The sequence below is a fragment of the Pomacea canaliculata genome, linkage group LG6 (assembly GCF_003073045.1).
Source record: "Pomacea canaliculata isolate SZHN2017 linkage group LG6, ASM307304v1, whole genome shotgun sequence".
Taxonomy (NCBI): domain Eukaryota; kingdom Metazoa; phylum Mollusca; class Gastropoda; order Architaenioglossa; family Ampullariidae; genus Pomacea; species Pomacea canaliculata.
The window spans coordinates 6,050,809-6,070,446 of record NC_037595.1 but is presented as its reverse complement, the minus strand read 5'-3'; the positions used below and the strand labels follow the sequence as shown (position 1 = coordinate 6,070,446).

At 36.2% G+C, this 19,638-nt stretch overlaps 3 protein-coding genes across 5 annotated transcripts in view; 2 read left to right on the top strand and 1 right to left on the bottom strand.

The window, feature by feature from the left end:
* LOC112565860 (amino acid transporter AVT1H-like) overlaps window positions 1-3,737 on the top strand; it is a 6,265-nt gene extending 2,528 nt beyond the window's left edge. For both annotated transcript variants that reach the window (XM_025241705.1, XM_025241706.1), the window contains exons 6-9: window positions 45-286; window positions 667-873; window positions 2,159-2,348; window positions 3,214-3,737. In XM_025241705.1, the coding sequence (XP_025097490.1) occupies window positions 45-286; window positions 667-873; window positions 2,159-2,348; window positions 3,214-3,373 (799 nt within the window). In that variant the 3' untranslated portion in view covers window positions 3,374-3,737. The remainder of the gene's footprint in view (window positions 1-44; window positions 287-666; window positions 874-2,158; window positions 2,349-3,213) is intronic.
* LOC112565864 (ribosome production factor 2 homolog) overlaps window positions 1-8,791 on the bottom strand; it is a 15,256-nt gene extending 6,465 nt beyond the window's left edge. Inside the window, exons 1-10 of one of the 2 annotated variants that reach the window (XM_025241713.1) lie at window positions 8,692-8,791; window positions 7,759-7,891; window positions 7,445-7,482; window positions 6,799-6,838; window positions 6,097-6,178; window positions 5,554-5,630; window positions 5,219-5,318; window positions 4,679-4,781; window positions 4,401-4,545; window positions 3,790-3,999 (exon numbers count right to left, since the gene is read on the bottom strand). In XM_025241713.1, coding sequence (XP_025097498.1) covers window positions 3,790-3,999; window positions 4,401-4,545; window positions 4,679-4,781; window positions 5,219-5,318; window positions 5,554-5,630; window positions 6,097-6,178; window positions 6,799-6,838; window positions 7,445-7,482; window positions 7,759-7,891; window positions 8,692-8,711 — 948 coding nt within the window. In that variant the 5' untranslated portion in view covers window positions 8,712-8,791. Of the gene's footprint in view, window positions 1-3,679; window positions 4,000-4,400; window positions 4,546-4,678; window positions 4,782-5,218; window positions 5,319-5,553; window positions 5,631-6,096; window positions 6,179-6,798; window positions 6,839-7,444; window positions 7,483-7,758; window positions 7,892-8,691 lie in introns of those variants that run through there. The other variant, XM_025241712.1, reaches the window with a different exon arrangement.
* Window positions 8,792-19,638, top strand: LOC112565859 (protein phosphatase 1 regulatory subunit 32-like). The gene is made up of 12 exons (XM_025241704.1): window positions 8,792-8,940; window positions 9,200-9,452; window positions 11,214-11,367; window positions 12,417-12,539; window positions 13,306-13,369; window positions 13,719-13,831; window positions 14,118-14,189; window positions 14,900-15,001; window positions 15,423-15,526; window positions 15,930-16,100; window positions 16,620-16,784; window positions 17,775-19,638. The coding sequence occupies exons 2-12, from the start codon at window positions 9,223-9,225 to the stop codon at window positions 17,851-17,853; spliced, it is 1,377 nt and encodes a 458-aa protein (XP_025097489.1). The 5' UTR covers window positions 8,792-8,940; window positions 9,200-9,222; the 3' UTR covers window positions 17,854-19,638.

The following is a 19,638-nucleotide window of genomic DNA, read 5'->3' as shown; positions in this document are numbered from 1 at the left end:
AATCGTGATCCGATCAGCTTTACTGACCTGATACCATTGTGCAGGCCCATCGCCGTTGGTGCAATGGCAGCCACAAGCATTGCCTGCGTCATCCTAGTAGCCAACATGACCGTGGACATACCCGACAATCCCAGGGTCATCCACTCGGATGTCACCCTCCTGTCCTTCGCCCAGGCCTTTGGCACCATCTGCTTCGCGTTCGGAGGACACCCGATGTTTCCAACGTTTCAGTCCGACATGAGGGAGCCGTCTAAATTCCCTCGAGTGTGCTACTTCGGCTTTTTAGGTAAACAAAAATTATTATTTTGAGTATATCAAATACTCGCCATAAAGTTCATGTCACTCAAGCCAACTTCTTTTTCCTGTTTGATCGTGGTGGTGGTGGGGGCAGACTTGCCGTTACTCTTTTCCGTTTTCAAATGGTTTCGTAAAAACTACAAAACATTTCAGGATCTTAATACTGCATTATAAGCAAAAGAGATAACAATAAAATTTAACATATATACACACAGCAAACTCTAAACCAATGAACAAACGAAAGACATATTTTAATAATTTTAACATTCAAGTAGATTTGAATGGTTTATCCCATCGTTAGGAAATGGGGATTTCTGTCTTCTGAAACCGATGCTTAAAATGCTATGCTTCTGACTGCTGACTATGTAGCCCTAGCGGTGATGTACTTGCCAGTGGCAACTTCTGGCTACTTCGTGTACGGCAAAAGCGTCAAAGCCAACCTGCTGCAGTCCATCAGCCCCGGCGCCATGCGGATGATTGCAGAAATCCTGGTGACGGGCCACTTGTTCTGCGGCTTCATCATCATTATCAACCCAGTCTGCCAGGAAATTGAGGAACTGCTCAAGATCGAGAAACGTGAGCCCCTCTTTTACTGCTTTCATCCAATATGGCGCCTTGAAAAGTGGGGGAAAAACATCAAACCTGCAGTTGATGCTTTTGCGTCCGTGTTAAAGTGTCTTGAGCAAGTTTTCCACGAATTAGTGTCCATAATTTCGCCGAGGTCGAGAACACAGACTTCAGGATTGTACACGGACAGGTTTAAGATGCCAGGGCTTCAGCTAATGGAAGAACTGAGATCATGTTAATTAGGCAGATCGCAGTACAAACGTGACCTCAGCGCATGCTGAAAGGTGTCTCTGTTCTCGAAGTGGGGTGTTCACAATTTAAAAAAAAAAACCCAAAAACATTTGGTACTGAACTCTACCCTGTCATTAGGAAAAAAAATTGCACCCTATCAGACCTTTCAGGGTCTTCTTAAGCACGAAACTTAATGACAAATATACGGTCATTTATGGAATTAGTTTTTATATGACTGGTATATTTATAACGAAGCCAGACAACCACACCTCTGTTCCAAGAAGGCTCATTAACCGTTACAGACATTTTTATGGATGGAAAGGAATTTTAGTAGCACCTGGGCCGCGATGGATATCCCCTTCTCGATCACATGGTGTAAATGTCCGTATGTAAATGTCCTTTCAAGCACAGAAGGAAGATTCGAACATTCGGCTCCATGCCAACCAAATTTTTACATTGAAGTTACTGTTATTTCACTTTCTCGATCAAAGCGTGTGACAACAAAAATTATTTTATGTCTTTGTAATAATATTACATGCGTATAGTGATCTACCGCAACATTAGGGTCATTCTCTGAGCGCGAAACCATTTATTATTATTGACTATTTTGCATTTAATTATTATTTACAAAAAGGTGTTTTGTGGACAAAGAAAGGGCTAATCGACTGAAAGGTCCTTTGTTAAATTTACTACAAAATGTGCTCACTCCCTTCTAATTGCACTCAAAAGACCTTCAGTTAGTGCACTCTAGCAAGTGATCGGGACGAGCTGATAGCCAGAACAATATATTCAAGCACACACAAGCAAGATTTAAGCCCTCTGCACATTGCGACCTCAAGAAGGTACCAGAGGTTACAGTGCCATCGGTGCTTGTAAGCTAAATCGTTTACACAAACCTATGATCCCAGAGGACCATGACATCACGCATGCTGGAACTTGGGCCTGGTGTTTATAAACAGATCAGACAGCTCCATGGTCATGCATAGTGTATACCCTAACTTTCATGCTAATAATCGGAGGACACAGTTCATGCTCCATCTCGCATCCACTTTTCTTCGTTCAGATTTCAACTGGAAGCGTGCCGTTGTCAGGTCGCTGATGTGCTTGCTGGTGGCGTTTGTGGCTATAAGCATACCGCACTTTGGCACCATCCTGTCGCTGATTGGGGGCTCTACCACCACCCTCCTAGCCTTCATTGCACCCCCGCTTATCTACCTCAAGCTTGCTGCCACCGATGGACCTTGGAAAAGCTTGTGAGTATAGCAGTCACTATAGAGAGTCTAGTGTACATTTCTATCGAACTGAAGGCTCAGCCCAGTCCCAGCACAAGAGACCAGACATGCTAATTTTTTTACGCCCCCAAATTATTTTTAATATTTGTGGATGCTTCCCCAATTTCCTGCAGCAGAATTTAGTGTCAGTCGATTTAAAAGCTACCCAATGATCCCCAAAAAACTTAACAAAAAACCAATTTGGCCTTAGCCCTGATACTGAAGATTTCCCATAATAATTATCTAATCCATAAGGGTAAAGAGGTCTGTAAGATATTTCTCGTTAAGAAGGCCTTTGAGAGATAAGAAGACGAATTGGGTCTAGAATTCTGAGGAATTATAATATATACATGCGACAGAAGTTTTTTCCCCTTTCATTATCTATAGGTGGAAGTACTTTTCTGACAGATTAACCAAGCAGTACTTGAAATAGCTGGTTAACTAGCAACTGCTTTTGGAGAAGCTGTTAGTAGATTTCTGCTTGGTATCTGCTTATTTGTTAGTCCTTGAAAACTTGCATGAATTAGATAAGTTTGTGTTTCAGTTAGTTAGGGTGTTGCTGTAGGCTTTTATTTTGAATGAAAGAATGATCAATGTCAAGGTTTGGCTGTTTGTGTATGAGTAGAACAAGTCAGTGGCAGGAAAAGGCACTCATGGGGAAAAAGAGGTGGACGAATGTCCCACCGAGAGAAATGAGATTTCAGAGTTTCAACAACAGCACTAGCAACCTACTGATGCAAGCCTAAAACTATAAATATACATCTTCATAATTTACTACTTCATTTAATACCATGTTTAGAAATGCCACTTAAGAAAATGGACAAAACATCTGTTTCACATTTTGCAGCACAGTCCCACTGTTCGAGAAAGTTGCCAATGTTGAAATTATGGTAGTTGGCTTAGTGGCTGGGGTCGCTGCAACATACTCGGCCATCTTATCCCTGGCCTCACCAGATGCCTTCACCCCGCCATGCTACATCAACATAACAGCTGCCAGTGGATCTTAGCGTCCTCATGAATCTCACCAAATGTATGCACTCAAAGTTCAGAACAGGCTGGAACAGTTCACACATGTAAATATTATGGGAAAAAACTTACTCTCTTAAAGGTCCTTTTCGGCACCTTTAAGATTTGGGGGCGATATACATTTCTGTCATCTTGAATGGTTTGTCAGGTTCTTGCATGACAGTAAGAAATACTGTTCTACACAGAAGAAGCTTTGGTTATCTTGTCATGTCATGTAATCTTAATCCCCCTTCCCCCACTCTCAGGTCAACAGGCTTTCCATGATAAACCAGTATCAAAATGCAACATGAATAAAACACTCAGGTCCATTAATTCAACAAGCTACATACCCCTCGCCCTAAAATTTAAAAAAAAAAACAAAAACAAAACAAAAAGTTTCATTGTTCTCATGTCTTCATCAAGTTGCAGTTTGTTTGGCTTTCTTTGCTACCGGACTTGTTGTCTCTGTACCCGACGTCTCTGCTGCTTCTCCTGAGGATTCAAATGGCCGTTTTTTCAACCCTTTCATTTTTCGTGTCTGCAGCTTGCTAAGATCCTGTTTTGTCATGTGAATACGGCCAAGTTTGGAGCCAAATGCATCGTGGGAGATATTCTTGATCTTTCTTGGCTGCAAAGAAAAGATTGCAATCATTATAGAATTCATTTTCACATTGCCCTCTCTTCTATTCCAGTTCCTCCCACCCCACCCTTTATCTGCAAGCAGAAACGTAGCCAAAGGCATGGAATGATAAAAGTTATTTTACAAAATGCTCTTTTCATGTTAATGTGGTAGGTAGGTTGAAGGAGGAATGTTGGAAGAACCAAATCTGATAAGCATGACTTTGTGCAAATTTTCAAGAGTAAATGGTAATATAAATGAATAAAGCACAAAAACTAATTTAAAGCTAAGTGAAAAAATACATATTTTACATCTTATATAAATGTGCATATATCTTATACATATTTATGTATATATCATTATACATATTTTAAACAAAAAGGCAGAGTAGATGGGAAAAATCTGCAAACCTTGGCTGTCTTTGGTTGCTTAAGTGCACGTCTGAACAGGTCATCAGAAGCAAGTTTTGTACGACGCATGACCAAATCAAGAGAAGGGCCCATGTCCTCAAGTTCCACTCTTGGTGTGCGACTTCCTGATTTTTTCAGCAAAATTCTGTAAGGAATTATAATAATTAAACAAAAAATCTGAAAAACTGTGTGTGTATATATACACAAACACACGCTGATACATATGGACACAACAGTGTATATGCATTTGCAAACATACCCACTGTCACTTACTGTACCTGTAATTTCGGATATAGAATTTCCTTCCTGATGCTGTCACTGAAATAACATGCTCAAGACCTGCCAATCTTACGTTGTCAACAACAGGACCCTTGAAAAAGTCTGAAAAAGGACAGAAATATTTAAGACCTCAACAAGGTGTCTGGCATTACCACAACTTTGACTAAATAATAAAAACTTACAAAATCATCCATCAAAGGCATCAACAAGAATGTGAAGTGCTCCTGTGCAAGGCCAAAGTACAAATTCTTCAGCAGAAGATGAAAAATGGTTCTCTTGGTGGGGGTGTGGGGAGTGGCCAACTTTTATGCATGACCATTAAAATCACTTTGTTTCCGCCAACCTCAGCACACGTGCCCCCTTTTATCTTGGCTTGGTTTTGTGCTGTCAGGTTTGCTCAGTAGCAATACCATTCATGGGGACTACAGACTTTTGTGTGCATAATCTATGAACATATTTAATAAAAGTGAACTTTATAACTGTACTGCATCATTATCAAACATACACTCAAGCCGAAACAAGTGCACCTCTTAACCTACCTGTAAACAAGTTGCGTATTCGTTGATATTCAGAGTCTTGTTCAAAGGCCTGTCCAGAGAAGACCAGGCAAGGTTTCACACCAAAAACACATTTTTCACCCTGGAAAATATATCAATAAATCTACATATTTATACCTGTTATTTTCGTACCATCACCTAATGCTGTGTTATGTAAACAGGAACAAATGTAAAATAAAAAAAAAATATAAATAAAACTGGTGATTTGTTCTTTTGAAGAAAACATTAAAACTCATTAGACTGCTTAAAAATTGCGATAATGTCGGCTGAGTGAGAAATGAAGGAAAAAGTTGTTCAATTAAATCACAAACACTTACCTTAAATTCCAACATGGAAACAAACTTTTCAATTCCAAACTCAACCATGTCCAGAACATGTCCATCAAACATGCGACCTACAAATCAGAGATGTTTTTTTGGTACTCTTATACAGGTTTTAAAAGGCTTCAAAAATGGATATGCTACCAACACTGCATCGATACTTAATTAACTGTAAATGACAAGGCACATGCATCCCTTTATTTAAAAGAAAGTACATGCACTGTTTGTCCAGATAATTCAAAATTGCAATTTAATTGTCCCTAAATTTCAAGTATTTTAAAATTTATTAAAAAGTTATATTAATGTGCATAAAATTATTTCCTGTCACTGGCATTCCAGTATTAGGTGAAACAATGCAAACAGAGCAAAATGCACATTTATGTGGTGCCTTTAGTTCTTCCACTAAATCTCTTTTATGCACAGATACAGATCCTATTCACTCTTCCACTGATTACCACATATACTTTGTTAAGTAATGCACTCATTTTGTTCTTATTCCTTTTATATACAGACAATGACAAACAGACACATTTACTTTACCTATTATCAGGTTGTTAGGTCTCTTTTTAGAATGACAGCCAAATGCAAAAAGAGAAGCATCTGCCTTGGTTGAGAAGAATTCCTACAGACATTGCAAAATAGCATTCCTATATTTCTGTTATTGCAAACAGCATTTCTAAAAAAATAATAAGAAATAAATAGGAAAACAAATGAAGGTGCGAATGCAAAAATAGAAGTAAAAAAGTAAGATTTTTCTAGTAATGTATACAAAGACTAGTCTTATCATATTCACTTTATAATTCCTTTTGATCTTGCCCTACTCATCCAACCTATGATGTCACTCTAAAATTTCAAGAGTTTATCTTAACTATTTAAAAACAATAATAAAAATGATGCCCTTTTACTGCACACTTTTTTATGTCATGAAGACAAGCTCAGTGCTATGCATGCTGGAGAAATGGTGAGATGCTCTTTTTTAAAAAAAAAAAAGAAGATCAAGTAAGGTGAACGTAAACAACACTAGGTAGAAGAAAGTCATCAGCAGCAAGAACACTAAGGATTTTGTAGATCAACAAACTGATGATAAAATCAGAAAACTCCAGGGACAGACACACGGGGAAAAAAAAAATGAAAAACACACACGCAACTTCCCAACTCAGCAGGTGCCAAAGATTTAAATGCTTGTCAAACAATGCATTGCTGCGCAATAAAAAATATTTAAAAACATGCACAATCTCTTACTAATGAGTTTTGATCTTCAAAAGGTCTGGTGATATTCTTCCTGGAAAAAACAAAAAAGCTTTCATGAATGACAATGAAAACAGAGTTTCTAAACTCAGATACTCTAAGCAGTATAAAATAAACTGTAACTAGTGTAATCAACCAAAAATAACTACAGGCAATCCTCGGCTTACGACGTTCCATTCCTATGTCACATTGCAAACTGAATTTCGCTTTAAGATGGAACATAAGTACATACTGTACGTAAATAACATAATGTAAGCACTTATCCTATCCAAACTCAGTAATTATCAAAAAACACACATAAAATATGTTTAATAATGAAATGAAACACGACATTTACGATGCAAAACCAATTTTTCAAAACAAGGCTTTATACAATAAATGGGAGATGTGTCGTAACCACGAAACATCGTAACTCAGGGCTGACATAACCTGAGGACTGCCTGTGTATAAGTCTCACCTTGTTATCTACTAAAAGTAAAAGAAATCACTATTGTAAAAATTTCGAAATGTAGATTTGTCCAGATAAAATCTGATCCTAAGATCTGTAGCATATTACCATACTGTTCCAAATAACAACAATACCTGTTTTATGATGATGATGATGATGATGATGATGATGATGATGATAATTGTAACTTACTTTTTAAAAAGAACAGAATGTGGCTTCTTCAACATATGCTGAAAAAATTGAAAAGATTAAATAGTAGAAATTAAAATCAAACAGGTTCTCTTCTTCCCTCTCTCAAACACACACACATATACAACTAAGTAAAATAGCTGAACAATATTTCTTGATAGAAGTGCTGCTTCTTTTAGCCTATTTAATGCAAACATTTTACATGTACTGAGATAGTAATTCATTATAAACCCAACAACATAATATTTTTGCAAATGAAGATTCCAAATCCTTCAGGGTATGTCTTAGCCTTACACACTCACAAAGCAGTCACTCACCAGTTCCTTTAATACTTGTGTCACTAAAAGACTTGTGTTTCCTCCTTTCAAAAGCAGGGATGTCTTGATATTTTCATGTATTTTGGGTTCTTTGTGCTCCAAAGCCCTTTTCCCTCTCTGGGTTTTGGGCTGGCTGTAAATTGAATGAAAAGAAATAAGCAATGGTTAGATGTTATTGTCCTTTGTTGAGTTGGGTTGGCATGGGGTGGATCCGTAAATTTTCTTTTATCACCGCTTATGTTAGACAGCTCCCATTCCAAGCATTAAACTTTTTAAGGCCAATTGTATATCCCCTCAGTCAGGCAACTACTGAGTAGCTAAAGCTTACTTGATGAGTTAGTGGGCGATAATGGCCAGTCGCGAGGCCGTAGAGTTTATATGTTTTGATCAATCCTATGGTATGTTTAACTTTTGGATTAATTTACACAACTTTATAATCATAGCTTAAGTCACAAATGTTAATCGTCATCCTTATGTATGATACGAAGTTGGCCATGTCTGCATACGCATTGGTAACCCATTTCAACTCGTGAGCAGGGAATGGCTGGTTTTGATGGAATAAAAGACAATACATCTCTGACTATGCCTCTATGGTTTGCAAATGACGACTTTGGGGGCCTTATTTTTTATTAAGAGATGGATAGACTAAATTTATCATGAAGATCTAAACAATATAAAGATATACATAGAAAAAGCTACCGTTCATCTAAACTGTGGAAACTCCTTCTGTGTCAGAGCTTTTAGTTCTTCATTTCAGAAATAATTGGTTGATTCAATGAACTCCAATGAAGCCCAACTATTGAAAAATGTTGTGAATTGTGGTGAGGCACTTGATTTCTGTCTCTATAGGCTAACGCAGTGTAATAGCATATAAGAATAAAAATAACATTTGTTTTGACCTTAACAGACAGATATAATACATAAACAACTTACACAATCCTTTGAAGTCCCATGTCTGTTCTAAACACGTGTTGAGGGAGCAAAATAATCAAGGGGAAGTCACTACCAATGTACGTGTAAGCACGAGATTAACTTGCCCTTTGTTTCTCGTAGCAACAGCCCAAAGCCTTCGCCTGGTAATGGGACAGCGTAGAACTCCACAGCAAAGAAGTGCGATAGAGATATCTAACAATCGCACTGGTTAGACTACCCTTTAGTGCGTGTATTATTACAGAAACAGCGGTAAGTTACTTTAAAATGCCGATAGAATCACAGAATCAACTTGAAGAACAGATCAATTACCATGGTCACGATGATGTTTTAAGACTATGCATATGTACAATTGAGAGGTATATTGGGGGCATAAAACTGTAATTCAGTTAGAGGCAGTGGAAAGAAATTGTGAGTGAGTGAGCCTCTTTTGCATTCATGGTTGCATTATGTAAATAAATTTTTTTTGAAGGTATTATATTTAAATATAAGCTCGATGTTCTTTTTCAAGCTACTCCTTTTCATTGGGAAGACATGGGTCCGCTACCGACAGGGCCTCGCAGTGTACACATTCTCAAGAGTCATGGGCCAGATACAAACATGATGAAGTTTTATGTGACACAGAACTCAACCACATATGGAAAATACTGGGACAAATTTAAGCCACGAACTGGTCACCATAAAGGCACTGGATATTCTGCTAACTTGAGACCACAGGTGTTTTACAGCACAAATCTGGATGAATATGACAATCCTGTGATGAAGTAGGTATTGATGCAGAGTTCTGATCTTTTGTGGAAGAACTTTGCTTACACACTGTCGAGCTTCTGTCTCTCAAACCTAATCTTTGTGCGTAGCCTGTTTTTTCTCTTTTGTAATTTTAATGCATTTGTTTTGTAATTATGTAGTGTTTCAGTTTCTTCTACTTAGACTGATGGCTATAGTTGTAAAAAATCATAACTTTTACTTATTCTAGCTGTTACTCTCATAAATAAAGATTTGTTATTTGTCATTTAATTGTTTCTTCTATCTCAGACATGCACATGCACACATTTGAATACATCTCTACCTAAAAAAATGATGAACAATTAAAAAGGGAAACAGCTGCGCAGTGATCATCAAAATAGTGCTTGCCATAATGTTCCTATTTTATTCAAATTAGGTCACTTCTCTCTTTTTTTTTCAGAGGGTTCAGATGTTGAGATAATCAAAAACATGGATCTAAATAAAGATAAAATGTCACCAACCAGTCAAATCTACTTTTCTGTCATGGTCATTATTATAAATGAAGTTCATAGTTCTCAAAAATCAAATTTATAGGGTGTACTTTTCCATGGGAAGGTAAAATGCCATACAACTTTCAGTGGTAAATAGCCTAAATATAGCAATGCTGCAGCAAAATTATACACATTACTGGGTTGTAGGTATCAACATTTTATGCAGGGTTATACTACAGCCTAAAAATTATTGCAAGAGTTCCGCAGGATAAAACAGTTTAAAAAATCTTGCACTGAGGCAAGTTTTGGCATCAAGCTCATATAATATTTTATCATCCATTTACACCTTAACTGGTGTCAGTTGACAAAAAAAACAAAAAAACAAACTAGAGAGCTGCAGTGGTTAACAAAACCCTTCCCTGTTAGACCTGTCTTTAGTGATAGCGAGCAGTCCTGCATGGAATGACTAGTTTGAGATGGAATTACTCATCCACTCCTTTACACTTTCAACATGATTCTTTCTGTCTCCACTTCCTGGTGTCCAAAGAGGGTGGCAACCATGCATTCTGTGTACAAACTCATTTGTTTTATACTCCTTGTACAAGATCCAGAACTTCCTCTTCAGACACTTGATCTCAAATTCCTGGATTCCCTCCTCCATATTGCCAAGCAGAATCCATGTTTCATATCTGTGTAGCAGGCTGAGATAGCATATGGGACTTTTACAGTCTGTGTTTGGTAGCAAACCTGATGGTGCTGCTGCACCACATCCTGTCAAGCCTAGTCATTGTTGCTGTTGCAATCCTGATGTGAATGTTTGCCATGGAGCTGTCATCTTTTGAAAGCATACCTCCTACAGCTCTGTTCATGTAAAACTCTGCTTTGCCATTGCCATTTACCACGATTTTGTACTTGTCAGTGCTGGTCTCCATTCCATGAGTGTCAGTCTGTTTTTGGTACAGTTTTAAAATTCACTGTTAAGTGCTAATGCTTGCTATCAGATCAAAGGGGTCATCAAAGCATAGGTTGCATGTAGGCTTCCCACCATTGAAAATGGAGATGCAATGATCATGAAGTGCTCTTGAGTAATGTTCAGCAAACAAGATACTGAACACTAACAGTGATAGGGTACCCACTGTTGTGTGAAAGAAAGCTCCCACTTGGTTAGATTACTGGGAAAACAATACATTACAACTTTACTTAATCATAAAAACATTATTTAGACATAGGAACTGTAATTTATTACTTTCACTGCAACTTCACACCTTCACACATTACTTAGGAGAAAACTTTTCTGACTGTCCACAGGAGAATATGCTCAGCCAATTACCACACAGTGACAGAACTATCATTCCAGCCATATGAAGGTGACACTGGAAAAGAACCCTTGCCTAACAGTGTACACCAAGTCAAGACAGGTTTTGTGAGGCAAGACCCTCTCCACTTTGCAACATCCAAAGAGGTATGTACAATAATCATTAATACATGGTTGAGTGACAGCCAACATTAATTTGCTGAATAAAACTGTTTGAGTTTATAATATCTGGAAACTTTGTCTTGTAGCAATTTTGTTATCATGTTTTTGTGTCAAGCATTAAAATACATCTTTGTAAAGGATCTCTTCTTCGTCAGTCACAATTTTACCAGTTATTTCACACAGCTCTTTGGTCATGGTTTGATCTGCTGACCATACTGGGGCAAATGTATTTGCCATTTCTTTCATTACTTTTTCTTTCTGGTCTAGATCTGTATCTAGGGTTTTTAATTTACCAAGAAGGAATTAGTTTCGTTTTTAATTTTATAGATACCTATATATAAAATGTAATGTGTGTGTGTGTGAGAGAGAGTGCTCTATCCTTCAAGTTTGACCCATAGACATTATACAGATGTTTGAATAATAACAAAAAAAAAGACTTTTTTTCTCTACATATCAGAGGAAGCTTATCCATCTTTTGGTCATTGCAAAAGGCTTCATAAAGAAAAATTATGATGAAATCAATTATTATACCTAAAAAAAAAAAATAATTTGGATCTGATGATGATGCATCTTGAAAAAACATTTTTCCTCTACTGATACATGATATTTTCTGAATTATGCAGTTTTAAACTTTTTTCCTCTTTGTAGGATGCATTATTATACAAATAAAACACAACCTATATCATGCAAGTACTACATGTGATATCAGTGTGTGTGTGTGATTTGAAACTGTTTTATTTTATCCCTTTGTCAAAAACATTGAAATATCAATGTGCAAAGTATGGCATTGTATAATATATTAATGCTTGATGTAGCTTGCACAATAATACACCATTTTAAACCTACTTTAAAGAGGATACATTATTCACTTTCTTATAATGAAAATGTTTACTTGTGTCTTTGAGACCTTTGAGGAAGACAGATGCAACTATAGTGAAGGGTTTAATGATTAAACAAAAAATTGTCAGGCTACAAATAAATTAGAAAATCATCAGCAGTTACTTTTGTTACAGTAATAAATTTTGTTGATGCAGGTAAAAGGAGTATTCATTGACACTCGTGCTGCAAGTGCCCCTGCAAACATTCTGCCATGTTATAAGCCTTTGCTACAGAAGATCCAGCCTAAAGACCCAACAGAACTGGAAAATCATGGTTATGTAAGAATGTGATTTGTTGATATTTGCAGCATTGTAAAAGAACATGACACCTTCAGTCTTATAATAACAGCTTAGAAACAGAAGTTTATTAAATTGTTAGTTCTGACACAGCTGTACTATTATTTGTACTAGAGAATGTGCTCAAGCACATAAGATTTATCTTGCTCAAAGTACAATGTCGAAAGACCATACCTATTCATTGTCTTTGGGACCTTACCTGATTATGGGTATATGACTTTTTAAAATGAGGTTAACATGGGTGACCAAGGTATAAGAAATAATGATTACTGCTGCATTGACTGTATGGTTGTATAGAACAACAGATTGTTTGAAGAAGCAATTAGGATGGCTATATACTTAAAAAAAATTTATAAAAATTAGTATAATTTATTAAAGATTTTTGTTGAGCAATGTCTATTGATTATTAGATTTTCTAAACACATTTTTCATGAAGACAATTTATTATTCAGGATGAAATCCACCTCCAATGATATATTTGTTTTAACACTTTCCAAAAGAACTTCCCTAGTCCTAACTGGCAGGTCATTAAATAATATATAGTACAAAATATTCTTTGTACACTGACAAAAGTGGCAAACATTGATCTGAACATTTATCTGAAAGGCAAAGTTCAATGGACAACTGTACTGTCAGTCATATATGCTATTTTAGATATATCTACACCATCACAGAAAAGAAAGAATCTGTTTATTTGTGAAAGAAACCTTATACAACTGTTCACAAGGAATTTTATGTTTTATTGCAGGGTCCTAACTACATGGTTACAGAAACCAAGCAGAAGTTTTTGGGGAAGCAGAACCCACTTGACTGTAGGTCTCTATAATGTTCATGTATGAAGTTTCATAAGTAGTAGTAACAAGAAGAATAAATGTGCACTTAATGTAGCACAAAGTGATGCTCATATAGGAGCATGCACTAAGTACAATACAAAAACTAAGTTAATTAATAGTACATTGCTAAATCAAAGATTGCTACACTCTAAAAATTTCTTTAAAAGAAAGTATAATTTTTCAAAACATGAAATGTGACATGCCATTTTCTTTCTAGCTATTTAAAAAAGCTTGTAAGACTGGTGTAAGTTGCATTAGCATCCAGGTGTTTTGCATTAGACTTTGTGAGATGGTTATAAACAATTAATTTACGATATCCACCTTGCAGGTGATTTGCAGTGCATGACCTTGGGGCCTAACACTAAAAGTGGATTTACACATAACCTGAATGTTGAGCCCATTACTTACACTCCAAATAATCCCTACCTTGGTGACAAACCTGTGAGTGGTGGCATTTTTGTGTAATTATTGTTTTTATTAGCAAATTTTTAGCAATATTAGATTGTATATTATTAAATTAAAACAAGATTAGAGCTGTTCTTGAACAGCTATAGTTTTAAAATGCTACATTCTTTTCCCATAAGGAAGAAATATGTTTTGTAATCAATTAGAACAGATCTTAATTAGTGAGAGAGAAGGGAAAAAAGATTGATTTTATGAAATTTAGAATTTTGTTGTTTAAAAATGTCTCAGAAGATGCAGTACAGCTTTGTTGTCTGTATCCCAGGACTGGTTCACAGAGAGACCTACAGGTATCAGCATAACGCAGACAAGTTTTAGGCCTTGGCAGCTTTCTAAGGTAATATCAAAATCAAATATAGGGAGGTAATGGCCAGAGTTTAAGCAAGTTGTTGATGATGACAATAACATCCACACATTCTTACTTGATCAACCTTCTTTATAAAGTTGGCAATGTTACAAATACCTTCTGTGCTATAATTGATGAGATATTTTTTCCTCTTAATCAAAATACAAGAAGGATCAAAAATACAATTAAAAGACCTGCATCTTACCACCAGTGTATGGAGAGGTGGGAGACAATTTGACCATTTTGGACAAGCTTAATTTTGCCCATAACTGATCTAGGAGATGTGGGAGATGGAACCAGACAAAATTAAAAAGATGCAGCTTTAAAAGCATTTTAGGTGCATAGGTAAATAATTACTATCAACATTCACTCAAATTTTATTCAGAAATAAGCGTGAGGGAGGGAGTGGGAACAACGTGTGTGTGTGTGCCTATAAATGTGTCTCGGGACACTCTATGTATGTTACACTTGTCCACAGGACTGGGGGAGGGGGTCTCTGGATATTCCAGTTTCCTCCTTCCTCCCTCTCCCCCCATTGTGCAAAATCGTCACAAAATAGAAGCATTTTCCTACTAAATAAACCAACAAACCATGTGCAGTGTGTGTATGTGTGTGTGAGAAAAAGAAGGGATGAGGATGAGAGATTCAAATAACAAATTTTAAGCCATGGCATGATTATATTATTTCAATATGTGTACCAGGGAAACGAACCATTTGAAACTATTGCTAATCCCTCAGAGCGGGGATCTGGTTTCACAAAAGAGGCGGTAAAACCTGTGTTTCTTCACAGACGTTTGGGTGATGTGTGTATCATTCATTTCCTTTTAATACAACAATAGAGGATTTCCTTGGTACTATATAAATTTAAGAAATTTGAAGCAAATGCTGATTTTGTACAGTTAAATACGATGGCTTTAAGTAATTATACTGAGATATGTAGTAACATACAATTATGTGTATAATTATCAATACGTACATTCTCTAACAAGACACTAGTTGTACCTCACACATACATGTATGTGTGTATAGAGCAGGATTTGACCTGTGTGAAACAAGGTATAAATAATTTTTTATTTCAAAGTGATATAGGTGATTTGTGAAGAAAAAGTGTTCCTTAAAGTTGAAAAAATAAGGACAGGTATTTACATTTTACCTTTTATGAATTATTTATCTCACTTTATTTATGACTAATGTTGCACTGAGTGTTTTTCTGTCCCCCTTCAGGCATATGACAAATTAGAAGATATACCAAGATTAAAAGCAAAAGATGTACAGAAGAATGACCCAATTGAGTATCTAAACATGATACATCCCAACAATTTTTCAAGGTGAGAGCAGGTTATATTTTCAATAACTTCAGTACCTTCCTGAGTCTCTAGACTTGCAGAAGATTTTTTCACAATAAAAGGTTTGAAGAAACTGTCATGGCTCAGAATGCCAATTTTAATAAAAAAATTGTGGTAATCATAAATTGAGTCAGAAAATGTTTTAGCTGTGGAGGTGTACGGTATGCTTACTCTTATGCAAGAAATAAAGCATCTTGCTTTCTACAAATATGTATTTTACAACTTTTGAGTTTATTAAATACAACAAAAGGAAAATAAAAATAATTGCTATATAGTAATTCAGGCAGCAGCACACCATGATAAGTTTCCTCTGAACATCCCCTTTCTGCCTTCTTGGCAGGACCCTCTTTGCCATATGCTGCTATGTTCTTTATCTGTACAACAGTACACACACAGATCAGTTTAAGGGACAGCAAAGGCCCACTCCTTCTGTGCCTGACCGACTGAACACCACCAAGGTGGGCTGGCAGGAATTATCAGGCTGCAGTCAGAATAACAGCCGTTATGTGTTGTCAGCTGATGACCCGGACCACTACATTACCAATTATATGATAAGGCAAGAACTTCAAAATATATTCTAGTGTGGACTATAAGAACAATTTTTAGTGCATGGAGTATGATTTGTCTTGTTTAAAGTGCTCATTATAATGGAGCCTGCATGTGATTTTGTTTTTATGGGTGAATGTGTCTAACTACTCTAACATGTGCAGGGATATGTTAACCAACATGTATCGACTCCATCTTGTACTGTTTAAAGTTCCCTTCATCCACTGCTCTTATTCTCTACTCTTGTACTTCATCTTTATGTTGTTTAGCGTACTTATACATACCTGACCATCCACTATTATCTTTCATTTATCGTTACTGGTCTGTGCAGTAAGATAGTGCGATCTATCTTGGCTGTGCTGTGCATTTCAAGTACACACTCTCATTATTATCATCAATGTTTGTGCTTTAATGCATTTACACTGGTTTCTGCCATTCACAGATAATAGCCAAAAATGGAATAAGTTCTGAGATTAATGGTGACTACCTGAAAGTCCTCAAAGTGGTCATCTTGATTGTTGTCTGACAGGTTTCAAGATGAAAATCCAAAGGGCAGAGATCGTCTAGGACACACTCGTGGTGCTGTCCAAAGACAGAAGAGTGATGGCTATACTATGAGTACTCGCACACATTCTTTTGGTCCAGACATCAACACAACACGGGAATTACGGTCTCTTGAACCCTATGTGGCAAGGTAAGAATAAAAAAGAAAGAAGAAAAATGGAAGAAGATAAAAAAAAAGCATCTGTTATATTTATTACATTTAAGCGTACGGGTATGATGATAGCCTGGGTAGAGATACTTGGTAATGTATTACATGTAGTGGTGAGAATCAAAAGGTTGTAGATTCATATCTCATGGCACACTCTGTAAGTTATACTGTGGGGAATTTTCTCTGTTTTCCTTTTCAGATCTGTTATCCCTTTCCTGATATAGCATGAAATTATTTTTAAGTGAAAGCAATCGCCTGCCAAACCAAGCAACTGATAACCTAGATTGGGAGGGTCTGATAACTCAGTAAAAAAGTTCTTGTCATCAATATAACAAGGATAAGGCTCTGGGTATCTCTGGACAGGTTTCCACTTTCACCCTCCTCACTCCCCCTTCCTTCTTTAGTGCAAAATCTGCTTGTGAGCCCTCAAAAGGGACATACTAAAGGCTACACAAGCACATCATTACAGTGTCATAACCCTTTTTTAAGAGTCTAAAGGTTTAGTTGGGTGCAATTTTCCATTTTATATGACTATTTTGAACTGGGTATAAAATATTTTTTCCCCAAATCTGAATCTTTAAATGATAAATTAAAAAATTTCTTTCAAGTATTAGCTAAGATATAAGAGAAAACTAAAAAGAATGTCCTGTCCCCTTAAAATTTCAGACCAGGTAATGAGCTACATGCTAATAGAATTTGTATAATCTTTGGAAAAAAATGTAATTTTCTTTTATGAATATTTCAACCACACATATATCATTATCAAAGATTCTAGAAAGTGACAGGTCAAAAATAAAAACCTAGGAGGGAGATCCCTCAAGTAGAGGGAACGCTGTATTTGCTGATGTTCTTGGTTGTTTCATATTTTTGCACAGCACAAGTTACTTTACATCTTTTTAGTAGCGATCCGGGCATAGAACGAAAAAGACAAAAGGGTAATATCATGACAAATCATGTGCTCTCCATTTACAGGAGCATTAAAGGAAGAGATCCATTCTACGACGACCACACCTACGACAGCAAAAATCACAAGTGTACAGTGATGGCCTAGGCAATATCATTTTTAGGCCATCTTTTGGACCAGTGCATTTAACCACAAATGATCAGCAACACAAACTCACCTGAGTGTTATTGTCGGCCCACAAAAGTCTACCCAACAAATGACTGATTTTTATGTGCTTCAATATAGATGTTGAATAATGTGATGACATCTGTTTGCTGCACCAATGATGAACGCCACACAATTCAATTGCTAAACTTTATACTTCTGATGGTATATAACATCACGCTCATATGACAACACAGACTCTTCAGACAATCTATTCTGCAAACACTGAGCAACAGTCTGAGCATTTAAGCCCTTGGTCAACATGCAAGAATGACTTTCATTCTAAATGTTCTAGTGTACACAGAATTGATTATCTTTTTCTTTTTAGGCTTTGTGATGCTTTAACTAAATTGAGGTAAGAGGATGAGAAACAGTGGCATGCAACACATTCTTCAACCTAATTGTTTTGCACATGCAGCACCAGCACATTAGGCTACAAGAGTTTGATAAGACTTGCACATAAATCTAACACTTATATATACAAATTATAATATTCTTTGAATATTGATTTTTCTTATGCTTTTATTAGGAGAACAGATCAATAATAATATCTGGTGCTTTTTAGTTTATTATATGAAAGGTTTCCTCCTCCTACCCTCTGAAGAAATAAAATGGTCATCTGGCATCACAAATATTTTGATCTCAAGAATAGAAGGCTTGAACAATTAGAATAAATGCTCAGCTATCAACTAATTAAATGCATACTTTACAATTTTTTTGTATGCTTATAATCTTTTTACATTTTATACATTGTGCAAAGGGTTAGCGAAACAAGTTGTTGTAATACATTATTTTTTTTTATATCTTTTAAAGCTATGGTTGGCTGCTTTTATAATAAATAAGTCATCCTGCACCCCATCATCTAGATCACTTTACATACCCTTCATATGTATGAAGCAAAATAAGAAATGCCTTGTGCAGATTGTATTTTACCACCCTGTCTACAGGTTAGTATATATACATTGAAAGAAATCTTAATAAAGAGTGTCCCCCTCTGTCACATTGTTTTGTCTCTAGAGAGCATCATTGTTAGTCTATAAAACTAATGTATTTTGGAATACCCAATTTTTACTTCAAAGTTACCTCTAACCTTCATTTGATAAACAAAATTAAAAAAAAACCATGGATATGTCGACAAGATGAATACTGATTATAAAGACATGAATGTTAATGCATTGATATTTTTTACAGAAGTTTTCCTTAATATTTTCATCAACATTATCACAATCACTGAGAACTTCAACTGGTATTTCTGCAAACAGCTTCTTCAAACATTTGTTATTGCCAGATGTGTGAAAAAATGTTGGTGCTACTATGAATGAACATATCTTGTTAGGAGCATAGTAGTAACAGCTACATTCTAAATACTTATCATCATTTGTATACGAGTCATACAAACACTGTCATTATTTTGTCTCAAGTATTCCCCAATTTACAATTAGGAACTTGGCATTTCTCCCCCTCTCTCTGCTTCACACATCAGAAGAAGTGTCAGTGGTGTGTGTGATGTCGTAGTTGTGCACGATTATTCTTGATGTTAGTTTATATTATGTATATGTCATTTGGTTTTTTTCATTGCTGCTATTTTTCATGTTGACATCTTTTAATGCTGCACCTTGCAAACGAACTTAATTCTTGCTTTTATTTCTAACTTTTACTTTGTAACTAGAGCACCTTCCCATGTTCAAATTGCCCACTGGGACAAATAAAGTTGATCATTGTCATTAT

What these genes read in the sequence shown, in the direction of transcription:
- LOC112565859 (XM_025241704.1), top strand. Translation starts at nt 9,223, where the DNA reads ATGGGTCCGCTACCGACAGGGCCTCGCAGTGTACACATTCTCAAGAGT. An exon ending in AACTGGAAAATCATGGTTAT is followed by an intron (nt 12,540 to 13,305) that starts GTAAGAATGTGA and finishes GTTTTATTGCAG; the next exon opens with GGTCCTAACTACATGGTTAC. An exon ending in GGCCTTGGCAGCTTTCTAAG is followed by an intron (nt 14,190 to 14,899) that starts GTAATATCAAAA and finishes TATGTGTACCAG; the next exon opens with GGAAACGAACCATTTGAAAC.